Source organism: Myripristis murdjan, chromosome 4, assembly GCF_902150065.1.
Source record: "Myripristis murdjan chromosome 4, fMyrMur1.1, whole genome shotgun sequence".
Lineage (NCBI taxonomy): Eukaryota > Metazoa > Chordata > Actinopteri > Holocentriformes > Holocentridae > Myripristis > Myripristis murdjan.
The window spans coordinates 30,844,225-30,866,498 of NC_043983.1; the positions used below are offsets into that span (position 1 = coordinate 30,844,225).

Sequence of the window (22,274 nt, forward strand, 5' to 3'; positions counted from 1 at the left end):
TATCTTCCTCCCAACATTTACACTCCATCCTTCTTGATTGGATACGAGCAGCGCGGGGCTTTCTCCTTAATTGGCTGGTCTTTACAGGGCTGCTGGCTCATGTTTGGCCGGGCAAAGAGAGACACAGAGAGAGGGAGAGGTTTACCACTGTTTGCCTGGCATTGATTAAACGACAACACGGAGACGTCTCTCCTCTCGCTGGCGTTCGTCTCCGTGCTGTCCTCTCCTCACTATCTCATTATCGTCCCTCTCTCGCGACCGCTGATGAGCTTTCTGTCAGGCCGGGGCGATCGTCGTACAGTGAAGCCATGGCACGCGTTGGCGGCAAGCTGAAAAGGCCTTACGTGTGGTAATGACTGCTTCATCCCATGACACAAAAACACGCTGCTCTGGACTGGTCCGACTGGAAATCCTATAAATGTCACCTTTTTGGTGTAGAAGTGGAAATATTCAGTGGTTTTGTTTTGTTTGCTCTGTTGAAAGGATTTTTTTTTTTTTTTTTTTTTTGGTTGAAAATCATAAGCTGGCATGACAAAAAAAAAAAAAAAGCAGGCACTACAATGTAAAGTATTACAGACCTGGCACATGCCAAATCTACCGCCAGTTTTACAGTTTGCCAAGCGCTCGCCGTGCCAAATCCTTGTTTTGTTTTGTTGTTGTTTTGTTTGGTTGTTTTTTTTGTTTTGTTTTGTTTTGTTTTTTCCATGACACCCATGGTCGGTCCAACTATGCCACTAATCCGTCTCCCATGTCTCCTTGCACGCTACAGTACAACCTAGCTGTGATGTATCTGCACAGCGCTGATATATGTAACACATCCCCCCGGCCATTTGTTTTGCCTGCTTAACTGCGTTGCACCTGTCTCCCCGGAGAGGATCCTTCAAGCCTGCGGCAGGTCGCTCATTCTAGTGCCGCTGGCCACTGAATCACACATCTGCTGCTTTAGGCAGAGACTAAGACTTTATTACCCACATAGACCAGGGGAGATATTTGCACCTCTCTCTCTCTCTCTCGCTCTCTCTCTCTCTCTCTGCTATACCTTTGATGCTGGGGGGTCTTAAGCTGTTATTAGCCAGGCAGAGTACTATGCCCTAGAGAGGATCTATGGAGCCCCTACATTTAAATTTAGCCCCCTCTCTTCTATCTCAGCTCTCTCATTAGCAGCACTGGAGACTAATTGGCAGTGGCTAAGTCTTTATTGCAGTGCCGATGCGTTTTCTCCCTCCCCCCTCAACTCTCTGTTTTTTTTTTTTTTTTTAACTCTCCATTTAGTGAGTTAAAAAGTTACTCGTTCCAAATGGCGCAACGGCAGGGGCGGCCCTTTGTATGGTGGTAATTAGCTTTTATAGCGTTGCTGAGAACGGGGTCCTTTCACCGCTGTGGCCGTCACTCTGCTCGGCCTGTCGCTTTATCAGCCCGCCACGCTCTGGGCAATTAGTCTGTAGCCCACCTCCCCCGCCTCCACTCCCCCTCACACACTCCCACGCTGAGAAAGAGAGGGGGACGCTCCAGTCCTCCACCGCCCTCCATCCCTGGTCTTTAACAGCAGGTATAAAAATCAGTCGGTTTCACAAGGACCCCGTTTTCCGTTTGGCAGTGGACTCAACCTGGCTCATAAAGACTGGTAATTTCTAATGGTGTTTCAGGCAGCAGACGCAGCCTGTTATTTTTGGAGGACGCCAGGCACTCAATGGGATAATTGTCAACACACCAAAACAGGAATTAATGATGTTCGCCGTGTGTTGCATAAACAGAGAATCGCTATTTATCTTCTTTTGTGTAGTATCTGCACTCTCCTCGAAATTATAGCTGTAGTGTGCAGCATCCTCTTGCCTAGCTTCTTTCGGAGCATAATTAGTGTACTCATAAAGACTCGCTCGCCCACACACACACACCACACTCTCTCACCAAATGTTACCCATGATTTTGACATGTATGGGAACATTTAATTATTAGAAGCAACATTAGGGGACGGGTATTTTTCCAGCACATACTGTGGTTAATATTCCGAGTATGGCTGCGGCTGTTTATCGCCCAGCAGTTAGAGGTGGACGTCGCAAATTAGTGTACACTCGTTCTTCAGTGTTGAGGTTTGGACCGCATGTGGAGTCCCCTAATATGAAAATGAGATACCTAGGAGAAGTCCTTATCAAATGATTTGTATTAATACGTGGCTGTCACTTTGAAGTGAACAGCTTTTGAACTGAAAAGAAAGAAGAGTAAAAATGAGGCAGGCTGCAGTCACACAGCTTGATTCAACAACAGCTTGATATCTGGCTCCCCCTGAGGATTGAAATGTGTTTTCTTTGCATTCTGTTGTTGAGTAAACAGCAGTATGAAAGCTGTGAAATATGCACAATTTGCATGTGGCTTAAATGCTGGTGTAACAGGATTTTTTTCCTCTATCGGTACTGGTGTTCTTGCTTAAAACAGTAAAATAATAGTGTGTAACATCCTCATAGAAGTACACTGTTTGCCGATTGATATAGTACAGTTCTTACTGAACTTGTGTACAGTTCATGAAAGTTTTCGTATTTTCTGTCTCAAACGCTCAGTGCCTAGAATCTCCTTCCTGCTGCACAGGAAGTGATCTGTTTTACGTTTCCAGTTTTTATTAGAATAAACAGAAGAGAAAGAACTGGGTTGTTAGCATGAGCAGCGAGAAAAATTAAAAGGAAGGAGCTCCAGCTTCAGAGACATAAACTTCCATCAACAAGAAATCTCAGGCCACAGATGTCACAGGCCCACGCACACTGTTTGACTGGCAGGTGATTTCTGGAAAATGCATTGTGGAAACTCCAGTCAGTCACAGCAGTGAGCGCTAAGCTCCAAAGATAGACTCACAGTTATAAACAAACAAACCCACAGATCTCAAGGATTACCAGTTTAAGCGCCATGTGAGCTCATGAATTGCATTATCCCTGTACTCATCAGTAAATTCACCTTCCTTGACACAGGTTGCCACCGTAACGTAAAAAGTTATTCAGAATGGAATCATATGCATCATTAATCACAAATTCTTCATCCAGTTTCCATCACTTCTCACCAATGAAAATTCTTACATTATAGGCGTTTGTTAATTACATGCATCTGTCTCTCAAACACATATTGCCCACTATGTTGTCCAAGAAAAAGTTAGATCTATTTTCTGAAACTTTGCGCTCACCTTGGGATCTTTGAATCACTTCAGTTTGACCTCGGACCACAGATTGAAAACCACTGATTGTTTTGACTTTCTCCATAGTTCCAGTACCAATCCCATCCCTAGGGAACATTTAAACTCTTGGGTCCTATTGGCTACCTCGTCGTTGAGCTGTAGTCTTTTCTTGTTGGCTCAGATATTGATCGGCTGCTTAGGCAATTAGTCCAAGCACACCCCTCTCCTACCTTATCCTTTCTTCTCTCAGTTCCAATCTAAAGCTCTGTGAAAATACCGTTGGATTGCCCAGTGTCAAAAGAAGCCAAATTACCTGGTCTTTTTCCTCCTTTGTTGTGATCGCCTGCCAGCTACAAGTGGTCAGAAGGGTTTTGTCCACTGAGGCATTCCCACAATCCCTACCTAACCTCCCTCGTTCTGCAGTGATGTCCTGCAATATGATCTATAGAAGTAGATAGCTCAAAGGAGAACACCACTCTATTTAAAGCTGAACTATCCAACTTTGGAATTCAGTGACTCCAATTGTTACATCCCACTGCCATTGTTTTTAAACCATTGTGGTACTACATTAAGTACTGCATAGTGAAACTGCCCCTTAGAGATGACTATATGAATTCATAAATGGAATGATATTGTGCATTTTATTGTCAGCGTTTTCATTTTCATTTTCAGTGGTAGAGGTATTTATTGAAAATTTCCATGGTTTGGAACCACTATACATCACAGCTACCGGCCAGTCTTCCTGTTGAGACAATCCTCAGGGTGGTTGTTTAATTCTATTTTTTCCCTTCCTTTTCTTTCCACTGATGGTAGATGTCAATATGATTTATCACAGAGCTTCTGTTCACGTTTTCTACATGAAATTGCTGCATTGTCTGTTTTTGAGTTAGAAGAATAAATGGCTGATTATATTTATCTTTTAGAGGCTATTTGTTAAAAATAGCTGGCATCAGTAAGACACTGATGCCAGGATGTAAAGTCTGCAGATGCTCCACAGAAAATAAATGGCAAAGATAGGGGAATGGGGACTTAGTGGGCTCATCTTCCAGCTCAGGGCTGTGTGGTGTGTCAAATACTGCTCTAAATGCTTTTATTTCTTGTCTTACAGAGAGGCAGGTCTCTGTGGCCGTGGTTAGTCCTTTTCCTCCAAGCATGTGTGAGCTGTGGACCGCCACATGGTTCCATTTTACGACCCTCACTATTCTCTGGAGATATGCTTTCACTCAGATATATAATTTGCATACTATTGAAATGCCTCATTATGCTGATGATACACATTTGTTTGTGCCAGCAAATACCTGCAGCTCTAACAATGTGTTTTCACTTAAAAATTGTTTAACTGACATCCAGTGTTTGATTTCTCTTTTTTAACTTAAAAAAAATTATTTATCATTTATCATTGTTAACCTTAATGACACAAGTTCTGTCCTATGACTAGCATAGAGGTCTTATTTGAATCATATAAAAGGATTACGTTGACTCATGATCAGTAATTGCTTATAAACATGTTTATTCAGAACTTTGATAACTAGTTTTTCAAGAACTTCAAGAACTATCCAGTACTGATCTCCCCTGACAAGGATCCATGGTCTCTGTTGCATCAGGGGTAAAGCAGGTGGAGACTTTTGAACATCCAGAGATGTTCTGTCACCGATGAGGGAAGACTGCTCCCTATGCTTGTTGGTAACACTGTGCACGTTCTCTCTCCCCCAGTGATAAAGACTCTACCCTGCATTTGGTGGAGACTGAACATCCGGCTCTCCAACTTAACAGTTCTCATGGTGAGGTTCAGAAAGCTTGTGCTCTTGAGAAAGGAAAGGGGTGCGGGCATAGCAAGTTTTGATTGGTGTCCAGGCAAGTCTGATAGACTCATTAAAGAATCACCCCCAAAAAATCGAATGACTATTAAATACACTGCTGCGGTGTAGAAAACGAACATCCAGTCTGGGTGGAGCTAACTAGCAGCAAGAGGGTTGGCTGCCTGCAGTCGGCCAACAGATCATTCAATAGAGCAACAAACCACAGAGCGGAGATGTAAAGCAGAAAAGACTCCTCTGATGACCTTTATTGTTTAGCTTTCAGGTGGTGATCACACAGGCATGCAGTAGAGCAAATTCCCATTATTTGCTGTGGTTTGGAAGAAACAAGCCCAGTCTTGCAAGCAATCCACAATGGAGCTGAGAGTGGCATGTTGGTTCCACAACTCTTTGAGTTTGAGTGTTTCAACTTCAGGCTGAAATGCTGTATCCGCCAATGTCACTTCACCAGCATAACCTGAAGCAATGTCTGAAGTAGCGGCTCAAGTTCAAGAGCCACTTGTTACCTAGAATCCAGATGGAACAATATGCAGCTCTATGCTTTGCCGATTATGCTTTCATAACTGCAGTTTGATCACTGCTTGAGTGATACCACATCGATACACTACGGCAAAAATCTGTCAGATTCAGAGATGTCTCCAATAGCTAGTCTTAATCGGATTTCTGCCCCCATATGCGTCCATCTGTACCGATGGCACATTTCCCTTCTGACATTTGGTTAGCAGAGAGTAGAGAAAGGGAGGGAGGGGAGCGCCATATTATTTAATTACTTAGTGTCTCTCTGTTGAGGAGGCTATTACAAGCTAATGACTGTTGTTGAGACTGTCTGTTTCTCCCCGCCTAGGGAAAGACAGCAAATACATACATGTGTATGTGCTTGGGTACACAAAGAGGGTAGAGGTGAGAAAAATGGATTTGTGACAGGATGCTGATTTGAAACCCCAGACTACAAAAAACAGGGGGGGAGGGTTAATTAATACTGTCCTCTCCTTCAGTAGTGTTGAACAGGCAACTCCCACAGCCTGAGTGTGTTGAACTGTATGAACTGCATAAAAATGAAGCAGGATGTTGTTGGGGAAAAAAATCATGCACAGTTAACTTTCCCTGAATTTAATGAAAATGATGGCCACAATAAACACAGGAGGTTACACCACAGTGATTGGACTTAGATTGATGGAGCTCTTTCAGCACTTCTGGATAAAGAAATGTCTCTCTTTGTCATCATTTTTCATGTCGCTTGCCCAAATTGACATAATTAATTTACCTGTTGATGGACTCTTCGCTCAATTGGTTGATAGTTTTTAACCTAAGCTTAAGCAGTGTCAGAAAGAGAAAAAATGGGAACATTTTTAGACAGCTAATGAAGCAGTAGTGGGGATGATTGTTTTCCTACTTGGAGGGGAATTTGTGTGAAACTAATGACTTCTTAGTGATAATTAATTGATCCTAGCCAACCTGAATAAGCAGAGTTTTAATAAGTAGTGACAAAGAGAACAGGTCCCAATCACTATGTGATTACCACACAGCTCTCTTTCAGGCATGCCGGAGAAAAACAAAATGCCCCCCTGAGACCAAGCTACTGCACAATTACTAAATATTAATCAGTGAGCAATGTCAGCCGTTCTTGTAAAGTAGAGCTTTGAGCCAGTTCAGTTGGATTTGCGGTCTTTATATTTAAGCGAGTCTACAGCATGATGTCTTCCAACCACAGAGATGTCAAGTAAGTCAGCCACAGCTTCAGGATTAACATGCGAAAAACTCCCAGGAGGCTCAGATCATTTGATCTTTATCATCTTGTTTCAAGAGTTACATAAAAGCAAATAACATCTTGAAACAAGTGGATTTCAAGGAAATTTCAAGAACACTTCTGAATCAGATATTGTTGCTTTCTATCGGCAGATTCATTTATTTCAAGATGAAGAGCACTGAACACAAGGTTGCCTCAGCTGCTGATGGTCTAGTGTTTGCAGTATAAGTCTACATACACACAGAGTTCCCCAGGCACAATGGCATAATATTCTACACTTCTCTGAGCTGTAGTACTTTTTGTTTTGTTTTTGCTTTTTTTAGGTCCTTGAGTTTCAACTGATTGCTGTTTCACCTACTTAAAGGTTTCACATTTCTCTCTGACATCTATTTATTCAGGCCTGGGAATTGACATAAAGTTCCTTTCAGCATTTTCATCTCAATATAAAACTGTGTACCACACAAATGCAAAACCTCTTTGGGCAGTTTGTCAATCAGTGAACGAGCTGTGAAAATACCTTAGATGAATGTTATCTTTAAAGACTTATGCTGCACAATACTTTGTAAAGGTGTCCTTCACAACCTCAAGTTTGGCAACATATCAGGAACATGATGCTGTAAAGACAGCTCGGATGAAAAGGCCCTTTTTAGCCTTCAGTGAAGTGTCCGTTACACTGTTTTCAAGTTTCTGCGATCCCCCGCAGGCCTTCAGGGCTCTGATCTCTTCTCCACTTTGAAACCAATATCTCTTTTTTGTTTGTTATTTCAAGGACTGTGTGACATTAAGTGTACTGTATGCTGAGTGTATTTTTCTTTAGCTGCGACCAGCACCCACAAAAATTTCCCCATTCTTTTGCGGCCACACTGAAGGCTCATTTAAACTCAATGTCAAATACTGACACGGCTACGAATGCAAATGGAGCTTTCTGTCCATACTCGACGTGCATTTCAAATGTTTTGTGTACGTTTTCAGGAAGTTTACAGTGCAGTGTAGCCAATAATAAGAAAGATTGGGCTATGAGTGAGACACAAAAAAGTCAATTTTTTCTCATCAGTAATATCAGTCACAATGTATTAAATGACCTCATAGACCACCACCATTGACAACGCCTCCTTCGCTATTATCTCTTTCCAGCATGTCCATTATTACGACCTCCTCCATCGTCACCATGTTGGCTGATGGTAGAAACTTTTGACTCTGAGCTGCCCTCTAGTGGATTTATTGCTTAACATTCATGCCAACGTAAAGGACACATAGATGTGTGTGTGCAGCGATGTTTACAATGTTCTATTTTCATACATAAAGGAAGCATAAAGGAGCCCTTCGTATGCTCAAATTGGTGTGGAGGTTGTGTGTGTGTGTGTGTGTGTGTGAGAAGGTGTGTGTTTGTGTTTGTGTTTTTTGCGTATGAAGTGTTTGCCATAAATTGTGGGAGGCATCATTGGGCTCAGCAAGGGCTTCTTCTTCGGTGGTGTGTGTTAGCCTTGCCATCTCCATCTGTTGGTCCATCAGCTCATTGGTCCACAAAGTCATGCCCACCCTGCAGCAACCACAACTTTCTATCTACAAGGCTGAAATTTACCATGGTGCTCCAGTGTTTGTGAGTTTGTGTGTGTGTGTGTGAATGCACGCGCACACAGATACATGAGCGTACCTGCAGATTTGCGCTTGATTTTCGAAGGCTCGCTTTTACCAGCTAGATTGCAGCTGACGGTTTTAATAAGCTCATTCAAACCTTTAAATTGTTGAAAATTTGAATCCATATTTCAAGTGGTAATCCCTCTTATTGGTGTAATCTCCCTCTCTGGCACTAAGCACTCAGTGCTCTCATGGTGCTGCGCTGCACTTCCCAGAGGCTTTACATACCATGTCACACAATAATGCCTTACATACATGCCATATACCATACTACATCAAAACGCATCATTTCCAGTTCACTCGCCTTGTATAGCTTTCAGGAACTGGCCATTAGTCGGTGACAGCACACACAAAAATAGACATTTATCGACACTAAAATATTCACTTGAAGTCACACTTCCCACACAAGAAAGCTTTCACCACTTTTTTTTATAGTTGAAATATACTGTATATTAAGCATAACCTGACACACAGATGACCTCTCTCGGAGCATAGTGTACATGCATAGATGCAAATGAAAAAAGCTGTGTCACTTACAGGTCAGCAGTGATACTTTTGCAGTGTTATGCACACTAATGGGGTGAGGGGTGGAGGGGGGTGGGTGTCCATGACAGAGTGCACATTTGGCAGGGTCAGCCTAATAGCTCCGTGTACATGATGTGTTGTGCTTCATATCCAGTTGAATGGCACAGCCAGTGTACATCTCCAGGATTTTTCTTTGCCAATCCCTTTGATGCCTGCAGTTGGGCCATCTAAAGCTTTTAAAAGTAAATGCCCAGCTCCCTGCCTCTCCCTGTGCACTATATCCCTTGACCTCCTCACCCCTCCTCTCTCCCTCTGCCGCTCTCTCCTCTGCTTTCCTTATAATTCACTCCTCCTCTTACGCCCTCCACCTGCACTTTCCCCCTCATCTTCTCTCTCCTCACATCTCCTCTACTGTCCTCTTCTCTCTCATTTCCTGTCCTATCTTCTTTGCTTTCCTCCTCCTCTTATTTCTCCTCCTTATTTTTACTCCTCTCACCTCTCCTGTCTACAGTTTCTTCTGCTTTTTCTCTCTTCTTCTTCTCTTCCCTCCTCTTTCCTCTAATGTCCTCTTTTTTTGTTGTTTTTGTCCTTTTCTCTCTCTCCTCCCATTTCCTCTCCTCTTTTGTGTCATTTTCCCTGCTTTCTTCCTCTTTCATCTTCCTCTTCTTCTCTCATTGTATTGACCGTATACAGTCGGCCCATGTTTGCAGTTGTGTTTGTATTCCTGGTCGCTGCTTCCTTCATCGCAAAGATACTCATCTGGTTGATAATCCCAAACCAAATGAACAGATCAAATGCATATAGTCTATATCAACAAAATCTACTATGTAACTCACTGTCCTTGAAATGAAATTGACTATGAAGAGGAAAAAAGCCTATTTTTTATTCAGAATTGGCAGATTTGGGAGGCACTTCCAAGGTCCCTTTCTGCCAGCAGTGGAAAGACAAAAGCAGCAGGACAGCAGTGGATGTGTTGCCTAGAAACATATCATGGACATCAAGCACAACCGTCTGGTTTCGGAAGGCAAAATTTGATTCACTTCTCACCATTGGCAGTTTTTTTTTTTTTTTTTTTTTTTTTTAAATGTTATGTATTCACCGTGCAAAGATGACTTAACATTAGCAATGAGAATGTGAAATGGTGCTTTGGCAGAAGGTGTTAATTCTGTCTAATTTTCAACTTTGTTTTTAAGAAACTGTGGTTCATTCTGTAAGTGCTGTTTAGGTGGCACGTTACCCACAACACAGCCACAGACTCCACAGATCAAAGATGTTGCTGTTACCATGGAGATGTTAACCATAATGAAAATGTATGGTTTGAACTGGGGGTGACTGTTGCTACCTTGACTGGCCACAAGCAAACTTACATACACAAAAAAAGTCAGAAACTATGAAACTGCCAACTAGAACTAGAACAATTAATATACAATAAAGTGTTTTATCTGTGTGCAATAAATCAAAAATCAGTAACTAAATATTAAAATGTTTCTTTAGATGCAAAAAAACAATGTTTTATGGGACATGTAGCTCACTCCTTATAAGCTTTATTAATTCTGCAATAATACTGTCTTGTAACTTTGATTTTTTTTTCCTCCTATAAATAAATTTTTATAAGGTCATGATTCATCTCGTAATTGGTTGGACCAGTTCAAGCCCTAAAAGTGTGACATTCTTATATTCTGATTATTGTGAATTTCAATGGGAGAAATAACTGGAGCAAAGTCTGGTGGGACTTTGCTGGAGGACCACGTGACATCTGTGCTCGACTCTTTTCTCCTCATCCGTCTTTTCCTCCTGCCTCCTCTTCTCTTCTTCTTCCTGGCATTCAGTCCTATCCTCCCTCCCCTCTCATTTCTCTTATCTCCATTCATTTTCTTTCTTTTCCTTCCATTCCCTTCTCTTCTCACCTCTCTGTCCCCTCTCCTGTCCTCAATCTGACAGTCCTCTTCTCACCTCTTTTCCCCTCTCCCTTGTTGTGAATACATGCATGTATAAGAGAGAGAGAAAGAAAAAATAAAGTAGAGAGCGATGGAGAAAGCGTACTGACCTGCTAGTTTACTCTTTAAGATCCTCTTGGCAGTCCCAGAATATAGATCCACCTAAGGAACAAGCCGGCGTATCGCTAAACCCTGAGGGACACCACATCCTCTCTCATTTTTTTCATCTCATAACCTTTTTCCACTTTCCTCCCCGTCTTTCTGTTTAATCCTCCCCACCTCTGCATGGGCCCCAGTCCTCATGTCTTTCTTCTTTTTCTTTTATTTTTGCAAACGTTCGCAGGTTTCATTGATCCTCAGCTATGAGGACATGAAAGCTAAGCCAAACTCAATTAGACTCGCCGTCCTTCCTGGGACACAAGCGGCACGCAGTGTAATTGCACAAACAGGGTGTGACCTTGGCGTCTTAGTGTGTGGTGAGGTGGAGGTGGTGAGCAGGTCCCGCCGTCCTCAGTGAGTCCAGCTTCCTCTGGACAGAGCGCTCACTCTCCGCTGTGGAGGAGACACTCTTCAATTCCTCCCCGGTTTTGATTTGTCACTTCTGTGTGCGGAGGATTTGCCACCAGTGATCACACCGAGTCCAGAATCTAATTTGGGCAAACAGTGTGAATCTGTCGCATATTAATTAGCAGCCCTTCTTTCTGATTAAAGCTGATGGAGGATTTTTTACATAAAAAAAAAAAAAATCTCACATAGAAACTTTCTTAGCCCTGTACCAATAATAGAAAGGGAATCAGCGCTGGCCTTTGGTTCATGGCAAGTGGGAGAAGTTCCAGGCGGTTCCCACCGGCACATTCACAGCAATAACCGATGTCATCGCGTTGGCAGAGGAGTTTTCTTCAGGTCGGCGAGGGCAGCTAGCTGAAGAAAAACATGTTTGGATGTCACAGCGCTCTATGAAATAGCAAAAAACATCAGAAAATAACCTTGTGGCCCTTTCATTTTTATGCAAATTGAAAAAAAAGACATATTGATTGAAGGAGTAGTTGAGCCTTCTCTGCTAGCTTGGTGGCTTGGCTGTGATGTTATTTAACAAATTTGTTACATTTTCTACAGATGTTTGTGATACCTTGGTTTATTTTTTAGTTTTGCCTGCACTTTTTCTTGCATTTGAAAATTATAGATATACAACGACGAGGTATACGACAATAAGTAATGCGACGGTTTGATTGAATTTCTATAGGATTACTGTGATTATATGGGTGTTTGTTTACTTACACATGTTATTTGTCCCTACACGTCGATGCTGCATCAGGAAATAACCTCCGGAGTGGTTGTTGACTCGCTCCTGCAGCCCTCTGAGGGTTGATCTCACCGAGTTCATATCAGTTTTTCAGATGAATAGAGGGACACTGGGATTCCCCCAAGGGTCGAGGGGAAGTCAACGTGGGCGAATTGAACCGCTAATGAAACGCAGCGCTGGCCTGACCTGTATCAGAGCCCTGCTGGTACAGGTCAGACCACTGGGTGCCCCGTCTAATGAAATGCCATTCAATTGGTTGGCAAGTGTGGGAAGAAGGGCTGAAATGTGTGACAAAAGTGCAGATAGTGTGGCAAGAGAATATGCAATAGCATGAAAAGAGTTGATTTGACTTATAGTTCTCGCATTGCTGCCCATAGAAATGTGTAGATTCTTGAAATTAGGGAGCTACAGATCGAAGCGCTGGCTCTTAACCCCCAGAAACAAAGAAGTGGCTGCTGTCGACCTGCTGATGCAGATGAACATGAACTGAATGGTAAGCAGCGCCTTTCATTTTCTCTTTTCAAGCCAAGCCGTTCCTTATCTGAGGAAAACGTTGGAATTGCAATTATTCAGTATTGCACAAAGATGAGGTTATCACAGGAGCCGATGGAGTACAAATGTATGTTTCTCACATTCTTCGCCGTCCTCCAAAAATGCAACCTCCAAGTCAACACCGGCCCTTTTCATGAGTCTAGATTCAAAGCTTTATCGCCTCTCGATGCGAGGGACAACAGAAATTTGTCTTTGGCAGGGTTCATGGCTCACACAAAGACATTTGCACCTGTACAAACTCACATAAGAGGACCCCTTCTCATAGCTTATGTAAAAGACACCCATGCATGTGCCGTAAATGGTGAATGTATAAAATATATATCAGGAACACATTAAAGTAGTAAAATGAGGAGTATGAATTAAAAGTTACATTAAAAGGTTGGCCAGTGACAATTACTAGTGAAAAGATAGATAAAAAAAAAAAAGTGAAGTGTGCCATTGAGGTGTGAAGGTTAAAAAGTTTAATATGTGACCCGCAGTGAATGTGATGGAACTCGTTATGGATTCCTCATATAATCTCATGGCCACATAGTGAGAAAAGATTCAGCTTCTCGGTTTTGTAATACCGTGTCCTCTCCATCTTGCCAAAAAGAGGAAATATCATTTAATGCCATGCAACACGAGTATATCAAGGGTTTCACCTCAAACTTTTATATATCAGTTTTGTTGGGGAGAGAAAAAAAAAGTAGGAAAAAAGGTTCCCTGCAGCTTATTGCTCAGTAATCAAAAAACAGGGGAGATAACATCACTCAAATGTGTTTTAAAGACCCCAAGGTAGCTTACAGCTCCACTAATGCTCTGCTCCACTTTAATGGCAGCGATCATTTTGTCAGAGTGGATGTCACTTTTCTCAGGCAGTGGGTACTTCAAGTTGGAACTAAACTCTTCATGTATTAATCCTCATTAAATCTGCTGCCATTGCTCATTAGCATGGGTTCCCTCTACATCAAGCCTTGAGGTAATCCATGCCAAGGAGCGCTGCTAATAAAATTCAGCGTGTGCCGTCAATTCAAGGAGACCGTCCTTGTATATTTGAGGTGCATAATCGATAGACGGTGCCTTTAGAGACGGCTGTATGGCAAATGAAGTGAACTAAAGAGTGCTATCGATCAGATTCTTATAGATAAACAGCCTGAATGGTGATTAGTTTTGCCCTTGGAAGGATTTCGGAGAAAACTCCCCCTTTGGACATGTTCTGGAACTGCTTTTCAACCTCAAGTCAATGCTCTACACAAGAAATCAGATTATTGTGAGTAATCATAATGCATTAACATACAGTGCCTTACTCTGATTACACAAAATCCTCCACTCCCCAGTAATCAGGTTCTCTCCTCAGCCAGCAGCCGGTGTCTTGTGAGAACGGCCCAACGGGGGTTGGTGGATGTGTTCTCCCATTTCTTTATATTTTTATCAGCCATAATACTGACATGAGGATTCTTTATTGGATGTGGAGTAGTGAGCTTTTACTTTCCCAGGCGATGTATTTATTGCGTTTATGTGTCACTCCCCTTGCCCATGCATACATCTAAAAAGCCATTCGGAAATCAGCACAACCATCTGGCTTCTCCAGGAGAAATCTAGCTGCCTTACACTGATTTCTCTTAATCCCTCACCCCGATTATGGAAACCGGCTTTCTCGTTCGCATGGCATTTGAGGAGTGTGACCGTACGAGGTGGATGACCCGATTACTAAAATGCATGTAAATGCAGTGATCATGCCGTGGCGTTAGCTAGAGCTTGGCTTTATGCTGTAGGCCATTTGCAGCTTCTGCACAGGCTCCCGATGTTTTGAGGCCAATGGCAGGGACAGCTGACATGCACACTGGATAAAAAATGCCATTCTGTATTATGTAAAATGTTTTTTTTAATATACCTAAATCTCTGTCCTGTCAAAGTTCAGACACTATAGGTGGTTTATATGGATTTTCCCTGCCCGTGCCATTAACTTCAGTATGAGTGGCACCAATGCAGATCTGGTATGACGCACTGTCCTCGCCCTCTGACCACATTTCTGTGTATGTATAACTCTGCCTCGTTTACCTTCAATAGCTGATACAAAAACTGATTAAAGTAACAGCTGACCCATCAAAATGTAGCAGCTGATACATTGTAACAACATCGTGTAGATGCAGCTGTGTTTATCTGCAGAATCATTTTTCTCAGCAGATAATCATAAAGAGTCAATAATGAATGAATTAATAATGAAACTGTGGTGTAATCACAACACCGTCAAGGTCATACTATGCTGCACGTTGCTTGGTCGTAGATCAGCAAAGCACTCTCACTCTCTCATGTATTATATTAAGGCTTAATTGAGTCATCACATGTATCTGGCCAAAGTGAGATTGCGATGTAAAAATCCACCGTGATATCTTAAATCTCCTAAATCAAGTAGGGCTGCAGCAAAGAGCGTCCCATCCCCTCGAAACGGATGCTATACATGAACAGTACTTTGGAGTTGGTAAGGTCACTAATGCAGACAAAAAAGAAACTGAGCAGTGAAATCCAAACTGTCTTTAAACTGCAGTAAGGGAGCTGTCAGTGCAGAAAAAGCAGGATTCACCCACAGCAGCTGAATTGCTTCACCACCTCCACACTGAAAATGAGACTTAAACTGTACTGACATCTCTTTACAGCATTTGTGGGTAATGAAGTCTTCAAAAATCAATTATTTGCCTCGTGCTGTAACTTGGAGCCGCCATCGTGCAAAGTTCACCTCGTGCAGCCTTAAAGAGACATTAGCATTTAAATACAAAAATGTTGTTTTCCCTTTGATGGCATCAGCGGGTAGAGCGAGCTATCAGGGAAAATGACGCAGTCACAAGTCTGACTGCAGGCAGGCAGAGAAGGTGGGAATGATTGAGAGGCAAACACCAGCAGCCAAGTCATGTTTGTTGTGTCGCGTCCTGCATGTGTTCATGTATGGACACGAATGCCACAAACTTTATGATTAATATTCTTCATGGCATCACAGACTCAGATTATTGTTTTTGGGTGTTTGGGTTTCAGAGATTGGGGAGAGAGCTGTTCATGTTCCATAATACTGCTGTGTGCCTGTGTGTGTGTGTGTGTGTGTGTGTGTGTGTGTGTGTGTGAATGTTCCACATGGTGGTGGCAGCAGGGACTCAGCATTCCCATGCATGACACGTCCTAGGGCAATCGCCATGGCGATTTACCCTCTGCTCTGTTGCCGTGGTGACTGAGTCACTAAGGAGGATGGGGGGTGTTAGACTACGGCCCTTGTTGCTAAAAGATTTTATCTCTCTCTCTCTCCCACTCTCTCTCTCCCTCTCTTTCCTCTTTGTCCCTCTGTCATCGTTTCTCTGTCATTCTCTCCTCTCTCTTCTCCTCCTCTCACACTTTTATCTCTGTGTGCTTTTAAAATAAAACCTCACACTCTGTCCTTTCCAACATTAGTTAAAGCACACACAGTTTCAGTTAATTAATACTAACACACACACACACGGGCACACACACACAGACATAGCCCTATAAAAAGACAGACACACACATGGGCGCCCACACACACCCTCCCTTCCTATAAGCAGCATTGTCTTAAGGTTTGTGCTGATAAAGCATTAAAAATGATTATGGTTTTCCGTAATATCTCCTTCTTCTTCCCCTTCTTCTTCTTCATCAAAGACGTCCAGTATGAGGAGGCAGACTGACGAATTGAGAGGCTGAATAACACACGATATTCACTGAGAATGCCTAATAGTGTGGATGAAGTCTAATGCACTGCTTAGTGCTTTATTAAAAGTTCAGATTAGGGGCTGGAGAAAAGAGGGCTGTGCTGTAATTCCTGAGGCCTTGGAGGGCTTAAGGTGTGATGGGAGAAGTATGAAGTGTGTGTGTGTGTGTGTGTGTGTGTGTGTATGTGAAAGAGGGAGAGAGCAAAATAAGATGGTGAAAGAGGAAAGAGAGGGCAGTGCAATATATATATAGAGAGAGAGAGGGAGAGTGAGAGAGAAGAAGAAGAGATAGTCTTGGTGTAGATTAGTATTTAATAGGAATCTAGGCTTCATTTTATTCGCCTGTGTCTCTTGTCTTTAGCTCAGAGCTGTGTGTGTGTGTGTGTGTGTGTGTGTGTGTGTGTGTTCTGGTCGGAGCGGATAGCCTCATTAAGCCTCAGGGCTGACCAGTTACATGTTCTCATCATTCTGCCTCCTCTTAATAAGATCTTCCTCCCACGGCTTCACCATGAAAGGGAGTGTTGACTCCACCTGTCTGACCCAGCAGGATCTCACAGCTCACACTGCACACGCATCATGCTTAGGGAAAACATTTCATTAGCTGTTTCATTTCTCCTCGTTAACTTCCCCTCGGCCCTCGGTGATTCGGAACAACAGGTGTCAGGCGAAGGCCATGCAGTCGCAGATCAGAGGGGGAAGTGAGCGGGAAAAGAGCGGAGCGGGGAAAGGGGTTAAATGGAACGCACTTGACCTTGTATCAGTCAGCCATGTTTTGCCGTTTTTACAGGTAGAAACACCTGCTGACTCCAGAAAGTCACGCCGAAATTCTGTTTTCTGATCATTATATTTTTATCATCAGTATTACCATATTATTATTATTAATGTGCAAAGGTGAGGTATACACCAAGTCATGTGGCAATTTGGTTTCTGTAGTATTAGGCTACTGCAATTACATGGATATTGGTTTGTTTGCTTACACTTATATCTTTTTTTCCCCTTCCACAAGTCGATTGTATATAAAGAGATAATGGATAACTGCAATGCATTGTGGTTAGTGTTCACCTCTGGAGTGACAGTGGTTGTCGACTCGCTCCCTTAGCCCTCCGTGGGTCGATCCCACCAAGTTCACTTTGGATTTTCAGACAAATGGAGTGAGGCTTATGATGGTGGCAGGGATTTCCCCAAGAGCGAGTGCCGAGGGGAAGTGAAGGAGGGCGAGTTGAGCCGCTAATGAAACGCAGCAAGGGAGTTAAAAAAAAAAAAAAAAAATACTGTATGTGTGCAACAAAATGAGATTTTGTAGGCTAATGCCAAGTTTTTAGGATTACAGCCGCAAACAGCCTTTTTTTTAATGTATTTAAAAGAAAATTTTCAATATATTCATTGTTTCCCTTGAGATTTTTTTTGCCATCAAATATTTATTTACCAGATTTTAAACACTGAATATGAGATTAAATTACTTATGATAGAGATTTTTTTTTTTTTTTTGCAGTGTAGTAAAATTTTCTACCAGTGTTTGGACAGTCAAGGACTGACACATGTAGACTAAAGTGATTCAGCATCCTTAAACGTGACCACTTCCAATGCCAGTATATCCAAAAATCACAACTACCCCCATTTCCCACAAAATTTCCCACATTAACATTATGGTATGATACGTCCCACGTCTGCAACTCGCAAAACTCCCAGCAGTTGGACCGATTTCCAGATGTAAATCAAGAACTACATCAGCACCCCAGCAAACATATGCCAGTGATGTTAAATAGGATGAAACCAGGAGGAATTGGACTCAGCTGTGCGGCGCTGCTGATTGGGCTCTAAAAAACTGGAACGCTGGTAAAAGCAATTTGACAACAGTCCCCAACCGAGCAATCACGATGTGTCCCGTTGTGTGTGTGTGTGTGTGTGTGCAGCAAAGGATCGTCACAGGAAATGCACGGAGGGAATCTGAAGAAGTCATTTACATGTGCCGAGTTTAACAGACGCCCACAGTGTCTTGTGTTTCCTCGTCTATGCCGCCATGCATGATTGAACTGGGCCGTCTCTCCAACACTGATTTACAAAGCTGACATCCCTCCATGCAACATGTTATTCATGTTGCATCGAACATGAAAAGCATGAATAGCACACGGCGTGGCACGTTAACAGTGCTGTCGCCATGTATATCGTATGTCTTAGAAACAGGCTGTGCTGAATATCCACCGTGGGAATTCACATTCCACTTTGTAAAGCGGAGACTGGCGGTTTTGATGTTATATTTCTTTTTAAAAGCAGAAAAGCTGCTGGTTTTTGCTGCTCATCTTCCCCGTCTCTCAGTAAAGGCTGTAACAAGTAACATAATAGTATCATGCTCTCTTTGCTATTTTTGACATCTAAAGAGCTTGAGCAATGTGCTTCCACTGTCCTGCAGTATTTGTGATTTTTGTCCCAGGTCCTTTGGAAGTGCTTTCTTTTTTTTTTTTTTTTTTTTTTTTTGGGTACATGGATTTGTTTGATTATTCCATCAACCTCAGTGATCACATGCAGCTTTAATCAGGCCGTGGATTGTTTTTTCCAGTCATTTGCAATTATTTGTTATGCCCGTTTTACCAGGTAAACCAATGATTTAATTGAAAAATTAGATTGAAATCACTGGGAGGGGTGTGGTTACACTTGCTGCACAGGGGAGGCTCATTTTGATTGAGTCTGTGATTGGTGGAGGTAATTGTACATGGCTGTTTTTGGAAACTGAGCTTTCGAAAGGACTCAAGTCATGAAATTGAAAGTGGAGCTTTGAAAAGGTAATGCAAATCTTGTTGGCCCATGACCAGTCGTCCCACCAAGTTTCATGCAAGTCCACCCTGAGTTAACCTGCTGACACACAGATGGACAGACAGGGATGATCACATGACCCCCCTGCCAGGTGTAAAAATGCTCTACATCTTAAAACTCAGAATGCCTACTAAACCAGCCGGCAGCGTCCATCGTCTGAGCGGAGCCTTGGCGATAAACTTAAACACGTTCTCGACCTCGCCAGTGAATAAATATTTGAAGGTGGGTTTGACATTGTGACAATATTTTTGCACGCCGGAGACACGACAACGCACCTATAATTAGATTGATGGAATTGTCAATCTCACAAACTGGCTGAACAAAGACAGCGCTGCGTTGAAGGTTGTCGTAATTAGAATGTTATGATCAGTCAGTCTGTCTTTTTGCACTGTACTGATTACTATGCAGGCTACAGTAGATGGAATGGAGATGAGATAGGAGAGTGCGCAGACACTGACTAAGTTTGACATCGCCCTTCAGCTCCGCGGGGAGGGAGCCTTAAATTAAGTTGCCTGAGATTCAGCCTTTCTGTCTGAGGAGAGGTCAAGGAATGTTAGACAGTGCTTACTCACCGGAGCAATCTACTGTATGCTTATTGAGATATAAGAGAGGGAGGAAGTCAAATCATCACATCGGTAGGGATGAGGAAGGAGGGAGGAGAGGGAAGAAAGGAAGAAAAGAGAAGTAAGTGCATATTGCACAAATGGACTGAATGGCTGCCTTCATGCCTTATGAGCACCAGTAAATTGTCACAGAAAATAATAGAATGCATATTTCTCTGCTTTTTCTCTCTCTTTTACAATATTATGGATAGGCTTGATTATATTATTCATGTTCCTCTTGCTGTACTCAAGGTTTAAAGACACCATTGAAAGGCAAAGAAGAAATATCCCCGATTCAGTGTATTTCTTGTAATAATAGGATGTTGGGGCAGGACATAACATGGGGGGTGATCATGCAAAATGATATCAAAAGGATATCAGAGGTTTGATGCATTAAGGGAGTGCATTTCATGCCGACTTTAAAGTTTCACAGGGCAAGATCCTCATGCAAAAATATACCAAAACACAGAGTGGTAGATTTGACTTATTTTCCCATATTCACTTCTGGTGTCAGGTTGGTCACTGGTGGGAAATCTGCCCACACAGGAGGCCATTAATTCAAATCTAAGAGTGAAATCCCACAGTGTCTTTTAAAGACCCCATGACATTGGCTCTTACTTTTTGTGATTTGATGCATTTCCTGTTGAAACAGGATGTTTGGGCAGGAAATAGGGATCATTGACCAGTATAAATCCAAATCTTGTACTAACTCAACATGATTTTGACAGTTTGGGAGAGAAACACAGTTTTATTTGAAGGGATAGGTGGATGAGGGAGGATTTGTGAGGCTTTTTTTTTTTTTTTTTTTTTTTTTGAAATGTTAATTTACACTCACTAGTTCAGGGTGCTGTCACTATTTAGGACACTCTGTTTTACAGGACGAAGTCATGTGAGGTCTTTTCATGGAAACTTTAAAGGTAGACATTGTAGTTTGTGACCAGAGGTGGCGCCATAGTGCACATCAGCATACACACTGATGTAAGGAGGATAACTATGAATATATTGCAAAATAAGGCTTTACAAGTGTCTTTTAAGGCAGAAAATGTTTTCAACATGTTTATTAAGCCTCAAGGATACACACACTCACACACACACACACACACACACACACACACACACACACACACACATACACACATAATATGTTTTGGTGTGTTTAGGAAAACTGCAAAACTGCAAAACCTGGGTGCCTTGAAACTGCAGTGGCGTCACCCTCCAGGGTTTGTGGGTGTTGAAGTCCTCACAGTTCACAAGCATGCTGCCATCTGGAGCCACCAATGTGCAATCCTGCCACAGTGCCCCTGAGCAAGTGCTGTGGGTGTACATGAAGAGACCGCCTCCTAAGCCAGATAAATGGAAAGGTGTTTTACCAGCAGATATAAACCACACCGCTGCCACCTTCAAACAGAGGGAGAAATGACGAGGCAGAGTCTGGACACTGCGACCGCCACACCGCAAAACAAGATAATATCAGCATCGCACTGTGAATAAGACAATGGGCTGTTGCTTCCAATATGTCGTGGTTGTGTGTGACCTGGTAAAAAGAAACAACTTGTGTATGGATACAGAGATATATAGAGAGAAGGGCAGAATTAGACATCCTGGTTATCCATACAGTTCTGGTGCACAGCTAATGATCTTCAGAAAGTGAGAGCGTGGGCTTACTGAGATGGCTTCCATGGCAACTGCAAAATTACCTGTAGGACAGTCTCTCTCCCTCTCTCTGTCTTTCACTGTGTGTGTGTGTGTGTGTGTGTGTGTGTGTGTGTGTGTGTGTGTGTATAAGCATAACGAGCTGTTCAGATCTCTCAGGGACTCAATGCGTGCACCACCTCAGCCACCATTCGACTCTTTCCCTCACTCTTTCTCTCCTCCGTTGCTCCATCACCATCCTCCCCTCCTCCCTCTTCATTTAATCCAGTAAAATTGAATTCGTTGTTATGAATAACTTAATCCATAGCCGGAAAAAAAAAAAAAAATACGGCACGAGCGGATTACAGTACATCCCAACATATGCGATCGTACGCAAACACTGCAGGGAAATGGTAATGCTGATTAGATGATTACAGTGACGATTGGTGATTACAAAAATGAAGAATAGAAGGATATTTGGCGGTAATTAAAGCCAGCTCTGTCAGTGTTTTTGCAGTGACACAAACTGACACTAGCAGAGCAGGCTGAGATACCAGCCTGTCCTTATAAAGTCTGAAAAAGTCCTCAATTATGTAAATTTACACTTGTTACAAATGTTAAAATGTCTGATTAGAGTTATTAGAAGGCTTATTTTTTAGAAAACAACGACATAACTCTTACCATTGCCAATCCACTCTTAATTAATACAAAATTCAGAGGGACGGTGCTGCTATATATATCTCTAATTGACAGCATAGTTGGACCGCATGCCCCTGAATAATTAATTTGTCTTATTTTACCTATTTCTCATTTCAAATCTTAAATGTTCAATCGGAAATAAACTTGTTTTGACAGCTTTGT

General features: G+C 42.4%; 1 protein-coding gene across 7 annotated transcripts in view; it reads left to right on the forward strand.

Moving 5' to 3' along the window:
* nlgn1 (neuroligin 1) overlaps positions 1 to 22,274 on the forward strand; it is a 324,543-nt gene that overhangs the window by 50,726 nt on the left and 251,543 nt on the right. Inside the window, exons 2-4 of one of the 7 annotated variants that reach the window (XM_030049462.1) lie at positions 5,311 to 5,340; positions 12,250 to 12,267; positions 20,034 to 20,079. The exons of 5 other annotated variants lie outside the window; for them this stretch is intronic. In XM_030049462.1, coding sequence (XP_029905322.1) covers positions 5,311 to 5,340; positions 12,250 to 12,267; positions 20,034 to 20,079 — 94 coding nt within the window. Of the gene's footprint in view, positions 1 to 5,310; positions 5,341 to 6,340; positions 6,358 to 12,249; positions 12,268 to 15,880; positions 15,900 to 20,033; positions 20,080 to 22,274 lie in introns of all 7 variants that reach the window. One more of the 7 variants, XM_030049464.1, reaches the window with a different exon arrangement.